We start from the raw sequence: 15,422 nt of genomic DNA, 5'->3' as shown, positions 1-15,422 counted from the left end.
GGTACATGACTGGCAGTTGCTGTGGTTCTTTATCCTGCACAGTGCACGCATTCCCATTTAACATAGCCTTAACATACCTGCATTAGCAAGCGTCATCATTAGGAGTAATCTTCTTTAACGTGTCTGTTTTCTTAAACTATTTTGCAGAGCCATGGCCATTAGTATTTATTCTGAAGCCAGTAATTCATTTGTTGCAGAGTAGTCTGAAGCCTATCAGCTTTTGGAGGCTCAGTCTAGCTTTAATATTTTCACGTATATTCTACATCAATCCTATTTCAGGTTGATATCCTAAATCCAAAGAAGCTTAGAATGGCACCAAGGAACTTCTGCGGATTTTTGAAGTTTCCTATATTCAAAAATCTTAAGATTGCAGAATGGAATAGCTGACCAAGAAAAAAATAAAGTTTTTTCTGCAGTAAAAGGTTAACATTAAAAGGGGGAGACAAAAGCCTCTTGTTTCTGTGTGAGAATCACAAACCTTGCTCCTGAAGTAAGCTTTTTTTTTTTTTTTCCCTTTTCTGCATGCTGCATTGTGTATTAGTTGTGTGCATATATGATTAGAAAGTCATGCCCTGAATGTGTAAGGCAGCCTTATCACAGACTTCTGGCAAACATTTAAATTTGCCAGTGATTTGCTGGTTATACAAGTTTAATGTTTCCTTACCAAGACAGTAAGCTGAGCTGCATTGCTAACGGTGCAAGTCAGGACAATACAGGAGGGGTGAAGGTGCAAGTCAGGACAATACAGGAGGGTCGAAGGTGCTCTGATGCAGGGCTTCACTGACATGTTACGTGCTCCTGGGGTATGTGCTGCTCCATAGGGGGCAGGTTTCTCAGAGGTCCCGGCCCCTAGCTGCCAGCCCCATATGGATACTCAGTATGCCTTAGGATGTCCAGGATAGCATTGTTTAGGTGACAACCATGTATTTGCATGCATGAGAGGAAAGTGCAGGTACTTCTAAGAATCGCAGCCAGTGTGGTCCAGAGTGTTGCCAATACGTTCATGTGAAACTGCAGCTCTGAGTAGGTGGAATAATCCTGAAGGAAACATTGTGGTGTCGGAGCGTGCTTGTCACAGTAAAGTGCCTATAAATAAATGCCATCCCAGTTTCTCCCAGTAACTTCAGTAATCTTTTTTCAGTGTGTTTTGTAAGTGGAGAGGGAATGGAATAGAATATGATAGAATAGAATGTTTCAGCTGGAAGGGACGCACAACGATCACCTAGTCCAGCCGCCTGACACCGCTTCGGGGCTGACCAAGGGTTAAAGCTCGTTACTAAGGGCATTGGCCAAAGGCCTCTGAAGCACTGACAGGCCTGGGGCATCGCCCACCGCCCCAGGAAGCCTGTTGCAGTGTCTGACCACCCTCTCGGTGAAGAAGTGCTTCCTGACGTCCAGCCTGAGCCTCCCCTGGCGCAGCTTTGAACCATTCCCGCGTGTCCGTCACCGGATCCCGGGCAGAAGGGATCAGCACCTCCCTCCCCACGTCCCCTCCCCAGGAAGCTGCAGAGAGCAGCGAGGTCGCCCCTCAGCCCCCTTTGCTCCAAACCAGAGGAGCCCAGAGCCTCAGCCGCCCCGCGCAGGCCGGGCCTTCCCGCCCTCCCACCAGCGCTGTTGGCCTCCTCTGGGCGCCTTCGAGGACCTTCACACCCTTCTGAAATGGCGGGGCCCAGCACCGCGCACAGCACCCGGGGTGAGGCCGCACCGGCGCTGGATGCGGTGGGACGTCGCCCCTTCTGAGCGGCGGGGTGGGCTGCCTTTGGTGCCCCCGGGATGCGGTTTGTCCCTCGGCTGCCCGGGCACTGCTGGCTCACTGAGCCGGCTGCCCCCAGCACCCTGACCCCTTCCTGCAGGGCTGCTCTCCAGCCGCGCCTCTCATGGCTTGTGCCCCGTGTTACTCCATCCAGGAGCAGAATCCAGCATTTGGACTTGTTAAACTTCGTCCCCTTAATCACTGCCCGATGCTCCAATCTATCTAGATTCTCTGCAAAGCCTCCTGTCTCTCAAGAGAGTCACCCACGTGTCCTAGTTTGGATCATCAGCAAACTTGCTAATGGTGCATTTAAATCCTGCATCCAGGTCATTGATAAATATATTGATCAAAACAATGTGTACATGACTTTCCCCTTATTTCTCATATGCAGCAACCAGCTTTCTATGGCCTTAAGCATCAAGAACATCACCCAACACATTTTCATTCCTAAATGTATTGTTTCCAGCAATGCATCCTGTTTCATAGCACCACAGCATGGTCAGGGTTGGAGGGCACAGATATCTAGTCCAGCCGCCTGCTAAAGCAGGGTCTCCTAGCGCAGGTTGCACACAGTCGCATCCAGGCAGGTTTTGATTGTCTCCAGAGCAGGACATGCCACAACCTCTCTGGACAGTGTGTTCCAGGGCTCTGTCACCCTCAAGGTGAAGAAGTTCTTCCCCAGATTCAGATGGAGCTTCCTGTGCTGCAGTTTGTGCCCAGTGCCCCTTGTCCTGTCGCTGGGCACCACTGAGAAGAGCCTGGCCCCGTCCTCTGGACATTTGTCCTTAAGATACTTGTAGACATTGGTAAGATCCCCTCTCAGCCTTCCCAGGCTAAAGAGGCCCAGCTCCCTCAGCCTTTCCTCACCAGCCAGGTGCTCCAGTCCCCTGATGGTCTTTGCAGCCCCCACCAGACCCTCCCCAGCAGTTCCCAGTCCCCCCTGAACTGGGGAGCCCAGCACTGGGCACAGCACTGCAGGTGGGACCTCACCAGGGCAGAGCAGAGGGGGAGGATCCCCCCTCGACCTGCTGGCCCCGCTCCTCCTCATGCCCCCCAGGGTCCCACTGGCCTGCTTGGCCACCGGGGCACACAGCTGGCCCACGGGCAACTGGCTGCCCACCAGCACTCCCAGGTCCTTCTCCGCAGAGCTGCCCCCCAGCAGGTCACCCCAGCCTGTGCTGGTGCCTGGGGCTGTCCCTCCCCAGGGGCAGGACCCTACACGTGCCCCTGTTGAACTTCATGAGGTTCCTCTGCCCGACTCTCCAGCCCGTCCAGGTCTCACTGAACGGCAGCGCAGCCTCCTGGTGTGTCAGCCGCACCTCTTCACTTCAAGTTCATTATAATTTTGGTGGTCTTTTACAGAACCAAGGGAGCATACATTTTAGCAGAAAAACATCTGTTCTTCCCTGCCTTTTTCCCTATCATGGTCAATCACTCAATAGTTGCATTTTTCCAGTCAGCATTCGTCTTTGAGAAGAGAGAAGAAAGGGGGGAAAACCCAAGAAAAATTATATCAAAAAGAACAGAACTGATTAAATGGGTCCCACTAAAGAAATAAAATCAGCAAGTCCATTAGAGAGCTACAAAGCTAAACTAAAAATGGAAGGAAAGTTAAATCAATTAGTAAAACACTCAACTACAAACTGCAAAAATTGTGGGGAAAAATGAAGGAAATGCTCTATGTTGTGCAGAGAGAAGACCTGGTCTAGTACATGATTTGCCACCCATGAAGCAACTGCAGTGCTCCATGAAAATATAGAAGAAAAAAAGAAGTGCCAGGTGACTGAAGAGATTGAGACTGAAATGGTTTAGGCCAGCTGAGCTGAGGTGTTAATAAATGCTGCATGAACTGCCACTACAAATGAGCTGGGAGGAAAGGTGAAAGGAAAGATGGAGACAAGGGACTGACCTTTTGTGCATCTATCCCACTACACAGACAAAACTGTACATCTGGTGGCCGTGCCTTGCTCCTCCTGTACATGTGAGTGAAGAGGCGAGTGTTGAAGAGTGTGTGAGCACACTTCTCCAGACGCTTGTAAATCAAAATGAATGCTGCACAGCCAAAAAAAGAGTGCGATTTCAGCAGGCTCAGCTAGGCTGGTATTTGAAGCGTCTCTGGTGGGCTGGCAGCAGCAGAGAGCACTGTGTTGTCACCAGCAGCTTCCATTTGGAAAGGCAGAATTCATTTTCACCTTGCTGTGACAAGCACTAAGCTAAAACTGATGTTTCAGCTGCTCCAGCATTCCTCTCTATTGCCAAAGAATGCATTTTGAAAGAGTTTTAAAATAGTAATAAAAAAGAGATGCAGCAAAGTTGCCATGGCAGCAAAAATCCAGCACAACATCTGTGCTAGTGCACAAGAAGAGAGCAGCAGTTAGAAACGCTATTAGGACTGTCTCACGAATAAATTAAAAGCAAATACTTTTGGGGGTAAAGAAATAAAACATTTCAGGGTGGGCACAGGAGAAGGGAGAAGAGAGATTCAGTTAGTCCAGAGGGACAAGAGGGCTGCAAAGAATTCATGAGCTATAGAAGTTCTCCAAGGTAAGGATTCCTGCTGAGGAAGGTGACCTGAGAAAGAGGTTATAGAGGAAGACTTGGTAAAATGTGTGTCAGAAGAGTATAATGGGCAAAATATTGAGAACAGAAGGAGAGGGACATTTCAGCTGCAATTCTTGTGTGAGGAGATAATGTGCATTTTTGCTTTCTTTCAGCCATTTCTTAAGGTTCTTGCAGCTGCTGCCGGGGTGTTTTCAGGGCAATAGATTCAGGATAAACGTTCCTCATACAGCAGTGGTAAATCATAAACCAGGATTCTGGATGCTTTAACTGACATCCCCAGCATGTTCTCCAGCATATCTAAAGGCATAACGTGCCAATTAACAAGCTGTGTGACCAGTTCAGAGCTCCTGTTACAGGAGTAGCCAGGGCTGAAGTGTTTCCCAAGGAGCAGTGAAGCACAGTGAGAGAAAACAGACCTGAAAGCCAAAAGCTTTGAACAAAGTCCCCACCGGAAAGTTCCACCGACCCTCTGCTGGTTTGTACACTCTCCCTGAGGAACAGTCCCTCTACAAGTGTCACCCACACATCAGACAAGAACAGAAAGTTTAAAATAGCTTACTTCCTCGGGAACACCTTCTGGAGTTCTCGATGTGGAGGTGAGTGCTGCAGTCCCCGGGACAAACGTTTCCAAATACCATCCAACAGTCAGGTGAGCCAAATTCCTATGCAGACATCGGGGTGAACACATTTTAGTTCTAGAAAGTTTGGTCAAGGAACTTTTCAAAGGCCTGGAGCTGAAAACCACAGAAATTCTGGAGAAAAATCTTCTAGAGAATCAAAGACAGTTTCTAACAGGGAAGAATAAATGGGTTTATGAGATTTTTCACAAGATTTGCTGCCTCTGCAAAGTTTGCTTCTTCAAGAATTCATTTGTCTTAGCCAAATATAGGTTTACCTTGCCTAGACGAAGGCCTTTTCGGAGTCAGGGACAAAACTGGGAAGCTAGAGCCAGCCTCTAGATTCATATTTGTGTTTTACCATTAGTTTCTGAAAAAAAAAAAGCAGTGGGTTTGTTCCTGTTTCTTAAATTTTCTGGGCTGAATTTTTTAGCTGCAGTAGCTGTATGGTTGCTGAGGACAACAGCATGAACATTGAGCTGGATGGCTTCTCTCAGTACCCGACGTCCTTGATTAATGACTCACACATGTATTTTTCATTAGGAAATCAAAGCCAAGAGTATGTCAAGGGCCTGGTAGGCAAAGTAAAAGAAGCACATTTTTTACTGCGGTCGTGCACTAGATACGATTTTTACTGCTAACGGAAAGAACGGAACAGACAGGACAACGCTAGCAGAAGCTTCAAGTCTCTGTGTACTCCACAAAGAGAAGAGGCTACTGTCTAGGCTTAATACCAAGAGTTTCTCCCTATGGATACACTGGAACCTGCCTGTCTTGTATTCTGTGACTCAGATGCTGGATGGTTCTCACTAGCTGCTTTCCTCCCAGAGCAGGAGTCATCATGCCCAGTAGGAAAAGCCCTGCAAGGGACAGCTATTCAGCTAGATGGACCAGATTCCCAGCTCTTGATGGACAGCTGAAGGTCTTTGCCAAGGACTTTTCATCCATGTTGTGTTTGGAGAAGTTACCTGGGCAGAATGAATTGGGGCCACCCAGTAACTCCATGAAGGACCCCTTGGTACCTTTTTCTGCCACCCACCTCAGGGACTGACATCCAAACTGGAGCTGAATGTTGCTCTTTTCTGGAGTTCATTCCAAGACAGAAGAGTCAAATCAAGCTCTTTGATATCAGGAGGACTGCATAACTCTTTACCATTCTTGTTTTCTAAGAGCTCATGATCCTTAGCACCTCCCTTTGCACTGTAGGTTGAGAAAAACTGAAGGTTCAAGGTGAGCCCTGATTTAACTTTGCCTCACATCCAGCTGTGGCATTGGCTTTCTCCTGATATGGATGGACTTTGGCTCACCCTTTGGGCACTGTTAAGGAGGAGAAGCCTTCAGTAATTTGGATTTACAGCCTTTTGGAGAATAAGAGGAAGTAATTTGGATTTACAGCCTTTTGGAGAATAAAAGGAAGAGGCTCACCACACAACAAAGAAGTCTCTGTGTGCCCATGAACAAGTAATTGCATTTGGTTTCAAGAGAGCTAAAAAAAGGTGGGGAACTTCCCTAGCTCCTATGTTCTTGTTTCTGATACCCATGCTTCCTTGGGTAAATACTTACTCACTTCCTCTTCTCCCACTTGTAGCTAAGAAAAGGAGGTGGCTTTGCTATTAGATGTGAGGCGCTTTGTTCCTTCAATTTTCACAGCTCTCATAGCAATATTTTGTTTTCCATACTCAAAGTTTAAAACATCTAATCCCAGCTGCGTCTCTATGACTAAAGTAAACACTCTGGTCCAGGGTGTGTTCTCAGTGGTTAATGCCCCTGTCCTACCCTTCATTATGTGCTTGTTAATTTAGTCTTGCACTCTTTTGCATTTGTGTTTTGGCACTATATGCCCCAAGTGGCAGGTGAACCTTCCCGGAAAGTGGTGGGACGCCCCCATGGCCCCTCACTACAGCCGTTTACTATCTAAATTACCACTTGACCAGGAGCTTACATTTCACTTTGCTCCTTAGCTCTGGAAGGTCCTTGTAGAACAGAAACATTCAGTAATTAGGAGATGGACACAAAATTGCAATGGTCTGTATTGCTAGCGCTGAAGGAACTGCTGTTTGCCATCTGAGTCATGACTTAGCCACATGGGACCTCGCAGACAGCTTTACTGAAGAAATAAAATGCTCCTCTTCAACCACCTGCAGGGGGGAACTGGGCACATCATGTCCCAGCGCTGAGGCACGGGACAGTGCAGGAGCCAGAGCCGGGGGTTCCAGCTCAGAAAAGCTAGTGTACAGCTGCTTTTGCTTTGCTGGGGGGATTCACACAGATCCTCCCCAAAGAAATCAGGTTCTCACAACTACGAACAGAAAACTCTGCTTAAAAATTCGAAGCACACAATACAGTTGGTAAAGAAAGAACACTCCAACAAAGATAAAAGATAAAGAATTCATGTAGGACAGCATCATACAGTCTCTGACCATAGACTTAGCAAATAAGAACGAAAAAACATGGTTATATTCCACAGCTCTAAATGTTACCTTGGAGTTCACTATGAAGGTGCCAGACTTTGTAAAGGATGAAATCTGATGCAAGTTTGGAAGCTAACTCCCAAAGGACACCTGAAAGTACTGCACGTGAAAATGTCCCTGTGAACCCAGTGCTAAAAGCATCACTTTAGAGCAGAACCCTTCTTTTAACTCCTCCTTTTCTTTCTAGAGTTGTGTTAATTTGCATAAAGCTAACATACATGACTTTTAGTAGGAAATTATCTTAACCAGTGTAAAGCAGAGGTAGCTCCTGGCTGTTTATAGGTAAACTGATTTGCTGATCTTTCCTCAAAGGACAGCACAGTACCTTTCTCACTTCCAGTTTTTGCTTTTTTAGTTTCCAGTAATCTGACTTCCAGCTTCAACTTAAGTCTTCTACATGTCTTGCATACTGGTTTCAGCTATTTCAATGTGATCTCATACTGTTTCATATACTAAGCTATAAACTAGGTTATTTAATTGAACAGTAGAAATAGGGGGTATCAGACCCAGCGTGCATGGCTGATTGTTGTATACTCGGGGTAAATCCAATACTTTCAGGATGCCTCCTATCTTCTGAGCATGCATGGCCATCTGTGATGCTCCGGGAAGTGTCAGAGTACATATACTGTAGAAAAACCCAGATTTCTGCACCTCAGCGTAATTATTCTGGTGATGCCCAGAGAAGTATGAAATCCCCAAAATCTTCACATTCTACTCAGGGTAGCTTTTATGGATAGAAGTGGATTGAGAAACCTTGACTAATGGTAACTTTGTGGATACTCTTTCCTACTGCTACTTCAAAATCTTTACCTGTGTCACCACTGGAAGTGCATTTACTTTTAAATATTTTCCTGCTTTTAAGCAGTCTCCAGACCTGGATCCAGCCATGATGAGAGGTCAAAGGAGGAGCACAGACACAGAGTCCTTCCAGTGATTTACCACCCTGGAATGTAACCTCTGCACACATCTGTGCTTTTGCAGGTCCACATCAGGGCAAACCCAAAAAATTTCCTTCAGAAAGAGGAAGCAGGGGGTAGGAATTCAGGTGTAGTCATGCAAAGTTGCTCAACACTCAGCAATGGCTTTTAACACTTAATTCCACCTGCCCAGCCTATGCCAAAGCACCCACCATAGAGACCTGCGATCCCTGCCCATCAAAGCGCTCTTGGGACTCCCCAGGGCACTGAGGTTTGCAAAGCACCAGACTCAGAAAAGCTGAAATGTGGTATAAAGCTCTGTTCAGTGATTTTTGCCAGCTGCGCTCCAGATACTGCCTGGGATAATGCCTTATCCCAGCTACTCACTTCCCAGAGCCACAGCAACCCTGATAAGGAGGACTGCCACAAAGGAAAATATAGGTAGAACTTGTTGCATTTAAGAGGATCCCTGAAAGAAAACTGACAAGAAAGCTGCGAACAGCTCTTTTGTGGCTCCCCTCCACCAGCTGTTCCACTAAGCCTGGGCACAGCTGAGAATTCAGCCCAAAGAATTACTCAAATTAATGGCATGTAAGTTTTTTAAACAAAGCAATCTCTGTTCATGGGAAAAGCAGAGCTGGTCTATGAGTTTCCCTTCTGCAGACAGCTTTAAAGGTAAATACTGTGATTATATTTTTAGAAAGAATGCAAAATACCAGAATAAAATGGGGCCAGTGAAATGCCGTATGTTCTTCACCCAACACAGACAGACCAGAACTTGACTTTTCAAAAGCTTTGCTCTTCTATATTGGCATGACTGCCATTGACATACATCTAAAATGAAACAAAAGTAAATAAAAATTAATTTATAAGCTCACCTTTTCTTTTTTAAATGAAAGGAAACTCATCAGCGGCATGAACAAGAGTTCCCATTTAGAAGTAATGTGGGAAGACAGATTCGCTTAATACACCATCCCAGAAACTTAAATTTATTGCAGAAATGATTTTTCAAAAAGTCTTCATAGGGAGGGCGCAATCTGGAAAAAAACCTGCAGAGTGAAAATGCTGGAGGGAGGGAGCACATGAAAATAACAGGAAAGTTAATATATAAATACATAAATGAAAGGCTGTAGATGACTGTGGGGGGAGTGTAAAGATGAGGTAGGGAGGCAGGATGCTCAGGAAGGCCAACTTCAGCTGATTTCCTGGGGTGCCCTGAGCACCAGGCAATCTCTGGAGGCTGTTTCTGAACAAGGGGGGGGGGGGGGGGGTTGGGTACCCCCACGGCCTTCAGGAGGAGCCTATTTTCCTCCACGGTCTGCAGAGGTTGGGTGGCTGGGCTGAAGTTGGCTTGTGTGAGTATTCCTCACAGGCACTCAGGATTTTAAAAGAGGAAGGAAGACTGCCCAGAAATCTTCCAGGGGGAAGGGAAGATCACCAAAGCCCTCGGTGCTCTGTGATCTGTTGGGGCGCAGTGTCTGGGTTGCAGCTGGCCTTTTCAGATGCAAATGTACTTTTCTGAGGTAAGTTAACTTGCATGTGTGATGGCTTCATTTCATGCATTCCAGAAAAGATGAACACACTGACTAAGTGGGGATCCAAATCCAGCACTCAAATCCCATGAAAAAGGCTTCAAATCCCTTCCACAATGGTTTCAGCCCAGCACATTTGGCAGCCTGGGGAGCAAACCCCAGGAACTAGCACTCCCCGTTCATTACCGGGGGCAGGACATGGGACTATGTGGATATTTTGCCAATGCAGAACAGCAGTTACATGTCTTTTTTTTTCTTTCTTTTTTCTTTTTTTTTTTTTTTTTCATGTAGGGCTCTTTTTGATGAGATGTTGAAGAATGAATTCCCATGTGCTATGTGGGAATTAAGGTCCTTTTGCACTTCCCATCGGAGCTGAGACTCTGGCGTGGTGTCAAAACATCCCTTCCTCTTTGATACATGCTATGCCAGTAAGTAGCTGATTTTTGCTTCAGTCTGCTGTAGACTTCAGGACATGCTCAGAGGTAATCCTGTTACTGCCACTGTAAATTCAGATGCTTAAAAAGAATTATTTTTATAGTGCTATTCTCTTTCTTTGTGTATTTTAACACACTACAGAGCATGAAGCTGCTGTCCCACGTGTATCCCAGTTTTCCCCTCACCCTAAATTTGCACCAATGTAATTTCATGGCCTGTACTTTTGACCTATGCAGCTGAGGTCACGTGCAATGTAAGGGAATGATGTGGAGGCAGCTGTGGTGTGAAACGTGAGCGCTCCTCTGCATGGGATCCCACACCAGAACAGCCTTTGTTGTAAAACTACTGAATGAAACCTAATCTGAGTTTTCTTTTTTTCAGGCAGAAGGTGATTAAATCCAACAGGCTTCTCGTTCCTTGAGTTTGAGATTGGAAATGGGGAAATAAGATTTATTTCTAAATTAAAACAGGCACCCCATTTTACTTTTATAAATGCTGTCTTATGTCTCCAAGCATCTTTTACGTTCTCCTTTAGTTTTCCTAGGTCTGGGTTTGGTGCCAGGTAAATAAAGTATTGCAAGAAAAAGAGGGGGGGCGATATGAAAAATGCTTATAAAAAGTTAATATTTGAAGGAGCTATTGATTTTCACGTCCTGTGGTCTACTGGAGTTTGTAGAGGATGTTTACTTTTGTAAAATTATTTCCATAAAGTCTACTCCGTATGCAAATTTTTGTCCCCCGGGTTCCCATCAATCATTCGAACGGCTCGGCAGCCCTGCTGCATCGCCCAGGGCGGTTACAATATTTGCATTGTTCTGTGTCCGCATAAAAAATGAAGCTTTAAAAAGTAACCCAGATAGCCGGTAAACCTGGTGTTCATTTCACAGCTCCGATTACACAGTGTCCAAAGACAACATTCCAGGGAGGCGGCGGCTGTGACACTTTAATGGACACTGGGCAGAGGCCGCCTTGGGGTGCATCGGCAGGCGGGTTTTCGGGGGTACCATGCTGAGAGCCCGCTGTACGTCGTTCTCCCTGCACCTCCCCCGCCAGAGGCAAACCCCAGCCCCGCAAGGCTTTGTTTGCATCCTGCCCAACTCGGCGCATCCTCACGGGCGTGCGGGGGTGCACGGCGGGCACTCCGGGCACCCCGCAGCGGGTGAGCGGCAGCGCAAGGGACGGTTCGGGCTCCGCCGAGGAGCAGCGAGAGCGGGCGGTGCCGCGGGCACGGCGCCGCGGCTCTGAATTGACAAATGCCCGGCGGGAGCCGCGCATCACAGCTGAAGGCACGGCCGGGCAGGGGGCCCAGGGGCACGGCTGGGCTGCGCCCCCGCCGCCGCTCACGCATTCCCGCCATCTTGCGCGGGTCCCGGGACGTGGGTGCTCATCACCCGCACCGGGGCTTCTATGGCACCCGGGGCTGAGGGGCGCTGCCCCCCGCCCTGCGGCGGCGGCCCCCGCGAGCCCCCCCGCGGGGGCACGGGGAACTGCGCCCCCCGGCGGCCACCGCCCCGCCTTCTTCAGGCACGACTCCCCATGGCCAATAAGAGGAGGGCGTGCTTATGACTGACAGCAGCTGTGCCCAGTGAGGACGGGCGGGGCGGGGAGGCGGTGCCCTAGAAATGGCCGGCGGCGGGGTAGGGGCGGGATCAATCACGTGTGTCGGATACTGCCGCGCGCGCCGCCGCTGCCGCGGGCTCCCCCCCCGCCCCGGCCGCAGTGAGGAAGAGCCCTGGGAAGTGGTGCCGGTGCGGCCGCGGGCGCCAGGGGCGGCCGGGAGGCGGCCGGAGCCATGCTGGGCAGCGGGGCCAAGGCGGCCAAGCCCTCCTTCGTGTCGTACATCAGCCCGGAGGTGCGCGCCGGGCGCGACCGCCGTGTGAGAGGGGGTGGCGGCGGCCCCTGAGGGGGCTGCGCGGGGGGCGCCAGAGGGAGCGGGCAGCGGGAGGGGCGGGCGGCCGGCGGGGGCCCTCCGCGCCCCGGGGTCTCGGCAGGGCCCCGGGGTCTCGGCAGGGCCGCGGGAGCCGCCGTGCGCGGCTGGGCCGGGCGGGGGGGCGGGCGGCGCGGAGCTGCGCCGGCTCCTCCCGTGCTGCCGCTCCCGGCGCTCCGCTCCCGCGTCTCGCAGTTCGCCGCGGGGAGTTGCGGAAGGGTCCGCGGTGCGGGACGGGAGCGCGGCTGGCCCGAGTGTCAGCGGGCGTCTGGTGAGGGGTTGCATGTCTGGTGCCTCCAAGGTGCTTCGGCGAGGGAAACATCTCGCTTGTTGCCTCTCGAGAAAGCTTAAAACCACCGTGCATGGCTGGTCAGCTCTAAGCTGATGATTTTTCTGGTGCTTCACTTGAATTGTTTTTGTAAGCGGTGACCAGATGTCCGGCTGTCATCGTGACTGTTCACCTTGTAAGGTGGGACTTCACGAACCTGTTTTTCTCAATGGCCTTTAACATCCCATTCACTCCCAGCCTGTGCTTTGTCTTTGTAAACGCCTTGATTTCAGTTCTGTCGCTGGAAAGCCCTAGCTGTCTTTCCTTAACAGCTCGATGTTGAACTCTTGGCTGTGTGTTATCTTTCATATTGTTCTTCCTGTTGTCCTTTCACTTACTTATTGAAACTTAGGTTGGCAGTTCGATTGAAGTCACTTTAGACTCAGTTTACGGAGGTCATGTTGTTAGCAGATGGTGTTAGACCAGTATTGTGCGGTATTCCTTCATACGTATTCCTAGTAAACAGCTGTTTTCAAGGAAGACCCGTGTTCATGAAAACTAGCCATTTGTGAGGCTGGGCTTTTTCCACCTCCTAATTCTTTGTATCAAGCTGGTGGTTCTTAATTGCTCAGTTCTCTTGAGAGCTTCTTAAGGAAGAGTTTTTTGTCTGTCTTGTGAATCAGTACAGTTTGTCAGTGATAGGACTTTGGAGGATCTGCTGCTTTTATTTTTCACTGAACCTGGTTTAAGAATGCAGGGTTATTACGGCTTCAGTCAGCTGTGCTGTTTAAAACTTGGGTCCTTATTTTGTGGAGGCAGCTCTTGGTTTTATATGTTGTTCATCCCTGGTGACTTGTGGTTTCATCAGTTTACTTTAAAAGTTTTCTATCTTGCTTGTGTTTTCCTGTGAAAACGGATATAAATAATAGGTACAGACATCTCCGGAGTCAGCATATACATCTCTGCGTGAAGTCAGTCTTTCACCTTAGGGAAGTATGTTGTACAAAGGTACAAAAAAGTGTGCTCAGGGAACTGAATTTCGTGAAGGTAAGAACTTTACTTGTTGGACTTACTGAAGGACACTTCACTGTTTAAAGGAGCATGCTGGATGGTTGAAGTGTGCTAGGAAAAAAGGTATTTAATATCAGAAGCTGAAGCTCTTAATGAAATATCCTAATGCAGTAGATAGAGCTTGCAATCATTCCCTCTTTGTATTCATGCTGCTTTTATGCACTTAAATTTCAGAATTTCATGGGCTCTTGCAACAGCAGCTTTGAAATACAGACCTGACTTCTGCCATAGGTGTGTCTTTTGCACCTTCAAAGGCTCAATGAAACTGAGGTCTGATGCCAGTAGCAAGTAAAGCAAGTTTAACGCTTTGCTCTGTTGGCTATTGCTCTCTTTTTGGCAGCCAGTGACTGCCTTAATGGGATGGTTACACAGGAAGCTGAAGACTTTAGTGGATTTCATGAGGATTAAAAATAAAACTTTATATAGGTGATGAAACCTGTGAGGGTATCTGGGAATCTGAAAAAAAGCATGTTGATTAGATATCCTAAAGTAAGTGGAAGTGAGCATCTCAAGGAACTGTATTCTGTATGCACCTGAGAAAAATAACTTTCTGAACACAAATTTCCTGTACATGTTAACTTCCATGTAGTTGAGTTTAAAAACTGGAGCTAGACTTGTAAAACAGTGGACATACTTAAACCCTTTTATGGGAACGTAGTTTGGTCAACTTGGAACTTTGCTTTCATCAAGACAGCATAACTGCCAGGTGCCTGGGGGAGAATATAGGTGCCAGGTGTTTTCAGTGTAATGCTTCCTCTATTAGACCCTGCCAAAAGGTGGGGAACAGCAGTTCAGGGACCTCATGAGCTTCAAGTTACATCTGTAACGGTGGACTTGATGGTGAACTTAAGGAGCGTTGCCTTGAATCTGTTTGTACTTCTGACTTGCAGCAAGACTTTCTGTCAACCACTATGCAGTACAGAGCAGTATAGTAGTGTATGCTGTAGTCCCCCTTGCTTTCAATGTCCAGATTCTTCAGGCTTGTCCTTGTTTGCCTGGAGAGTTGTTTTGAGACCTTAAGATACTGCTTCTAGGTTAGGGGAGCCCTACAATAAGAAAATGTAACAGGCAGAGCTGAGTGTTTTTCTAGCCTCATCTTTAGTCAATGCTCAGATACCGGAGCAACACAGTAGATAGTGTTCAGAAAAATAAAATGAAGTTAACTTTAAGCTGCTTTTGGGGTTTGTTTTGTTTAAATATGAAAAGAAACAGGAACTCTATTCATGTTAATATATGGTAAGATGGGGAGTAAGGAGTGAGCAGCAGAAAATACTGTTTATTAATGGAAAAGAAGTAATTTATGCTGTGAAACCTCAGAATGTCTGGAAAAGCAGTGTTTTTGACATCTGACTAAATATAACCTAGTTATGCTCAGCTATATGGAACCACAGATCAATCAGTGGTCTGTTGAGAGCAAGACCATAGGATGTTGATATTAGTGACACACTTCCCCTCAGGACAGACTTGGCTACCCTGCAGGAAGTGGGGTGAGTACTAAGGTATAAAGTCAATGTTTTGACATGTCTGATCATAGACTAGGAATATTTGTCTATGGAGACACAGAAACAAGAACCAGTGAATTTCTTCATTATTTCTAACTCAAATGTTTCAGGATTGAAAGCATTTATGAGGTTAACAAGCTGGATCATATTTTTCTTAAAAATCTTAATATGAATAAAACTATAGATATTAAACTGGATTTGTCCCATAATGTTACCTTTTGTGCATGCATTCTTAAATGTTTAATTCCTCATGTTAATTTTTATAGGTCATTAGTTCTTGTATTAGCCCTTAAACTGTTAAGAGTTTCTTCTGCTTTGTGCTGCTCGTCCCTGAAATTTGGTGTACACGTCAGGCTGCTGAGTTGTG

General features: G+C 47.4%; 1 protein-coding gene across 1 annotated transcript in view; it reads left to right on the top strand.

Moving 5' to 3' along the window:
* The first annotated feature begins 7,424 nt into the window (after positions 1 to 7,424).
* The window catches only part of MTMR12 (myotubularin related protein 12), a 47,779-nt gene continuing 39,781 nt past the window's right edge, over positions 7,425 to 15,422 (top strand). Inside the window, exon 1 of the mRNA XM_080372590.1 lies at positions 7,425 to 12,139. Coding sequence (XP_080228716.1) covers positions 12,080 to 12,139 — 60 coding nt within the window. The 5' untranslated portion in view covers positions 7,425 to 12,079. The remainder of the gene's footprint in view (positions 12,140 to 15,422) is intronic.

The sequence above is a fragment of the Falco punctatus genome, assembly GCF_963210335.1.
Source record: "Falco punctatus genome assembly, chromosome: Z".
Taxonomy (NCBI): domain Eukaryota; kingdom Metazoa; phylum Chordata; class Aves; order Falconiformes; family Falconidae; genus Falco; species Falco punctatus.
This window is presented reverse-complemented; position numbering and strand designations above follow the sequence as displayed.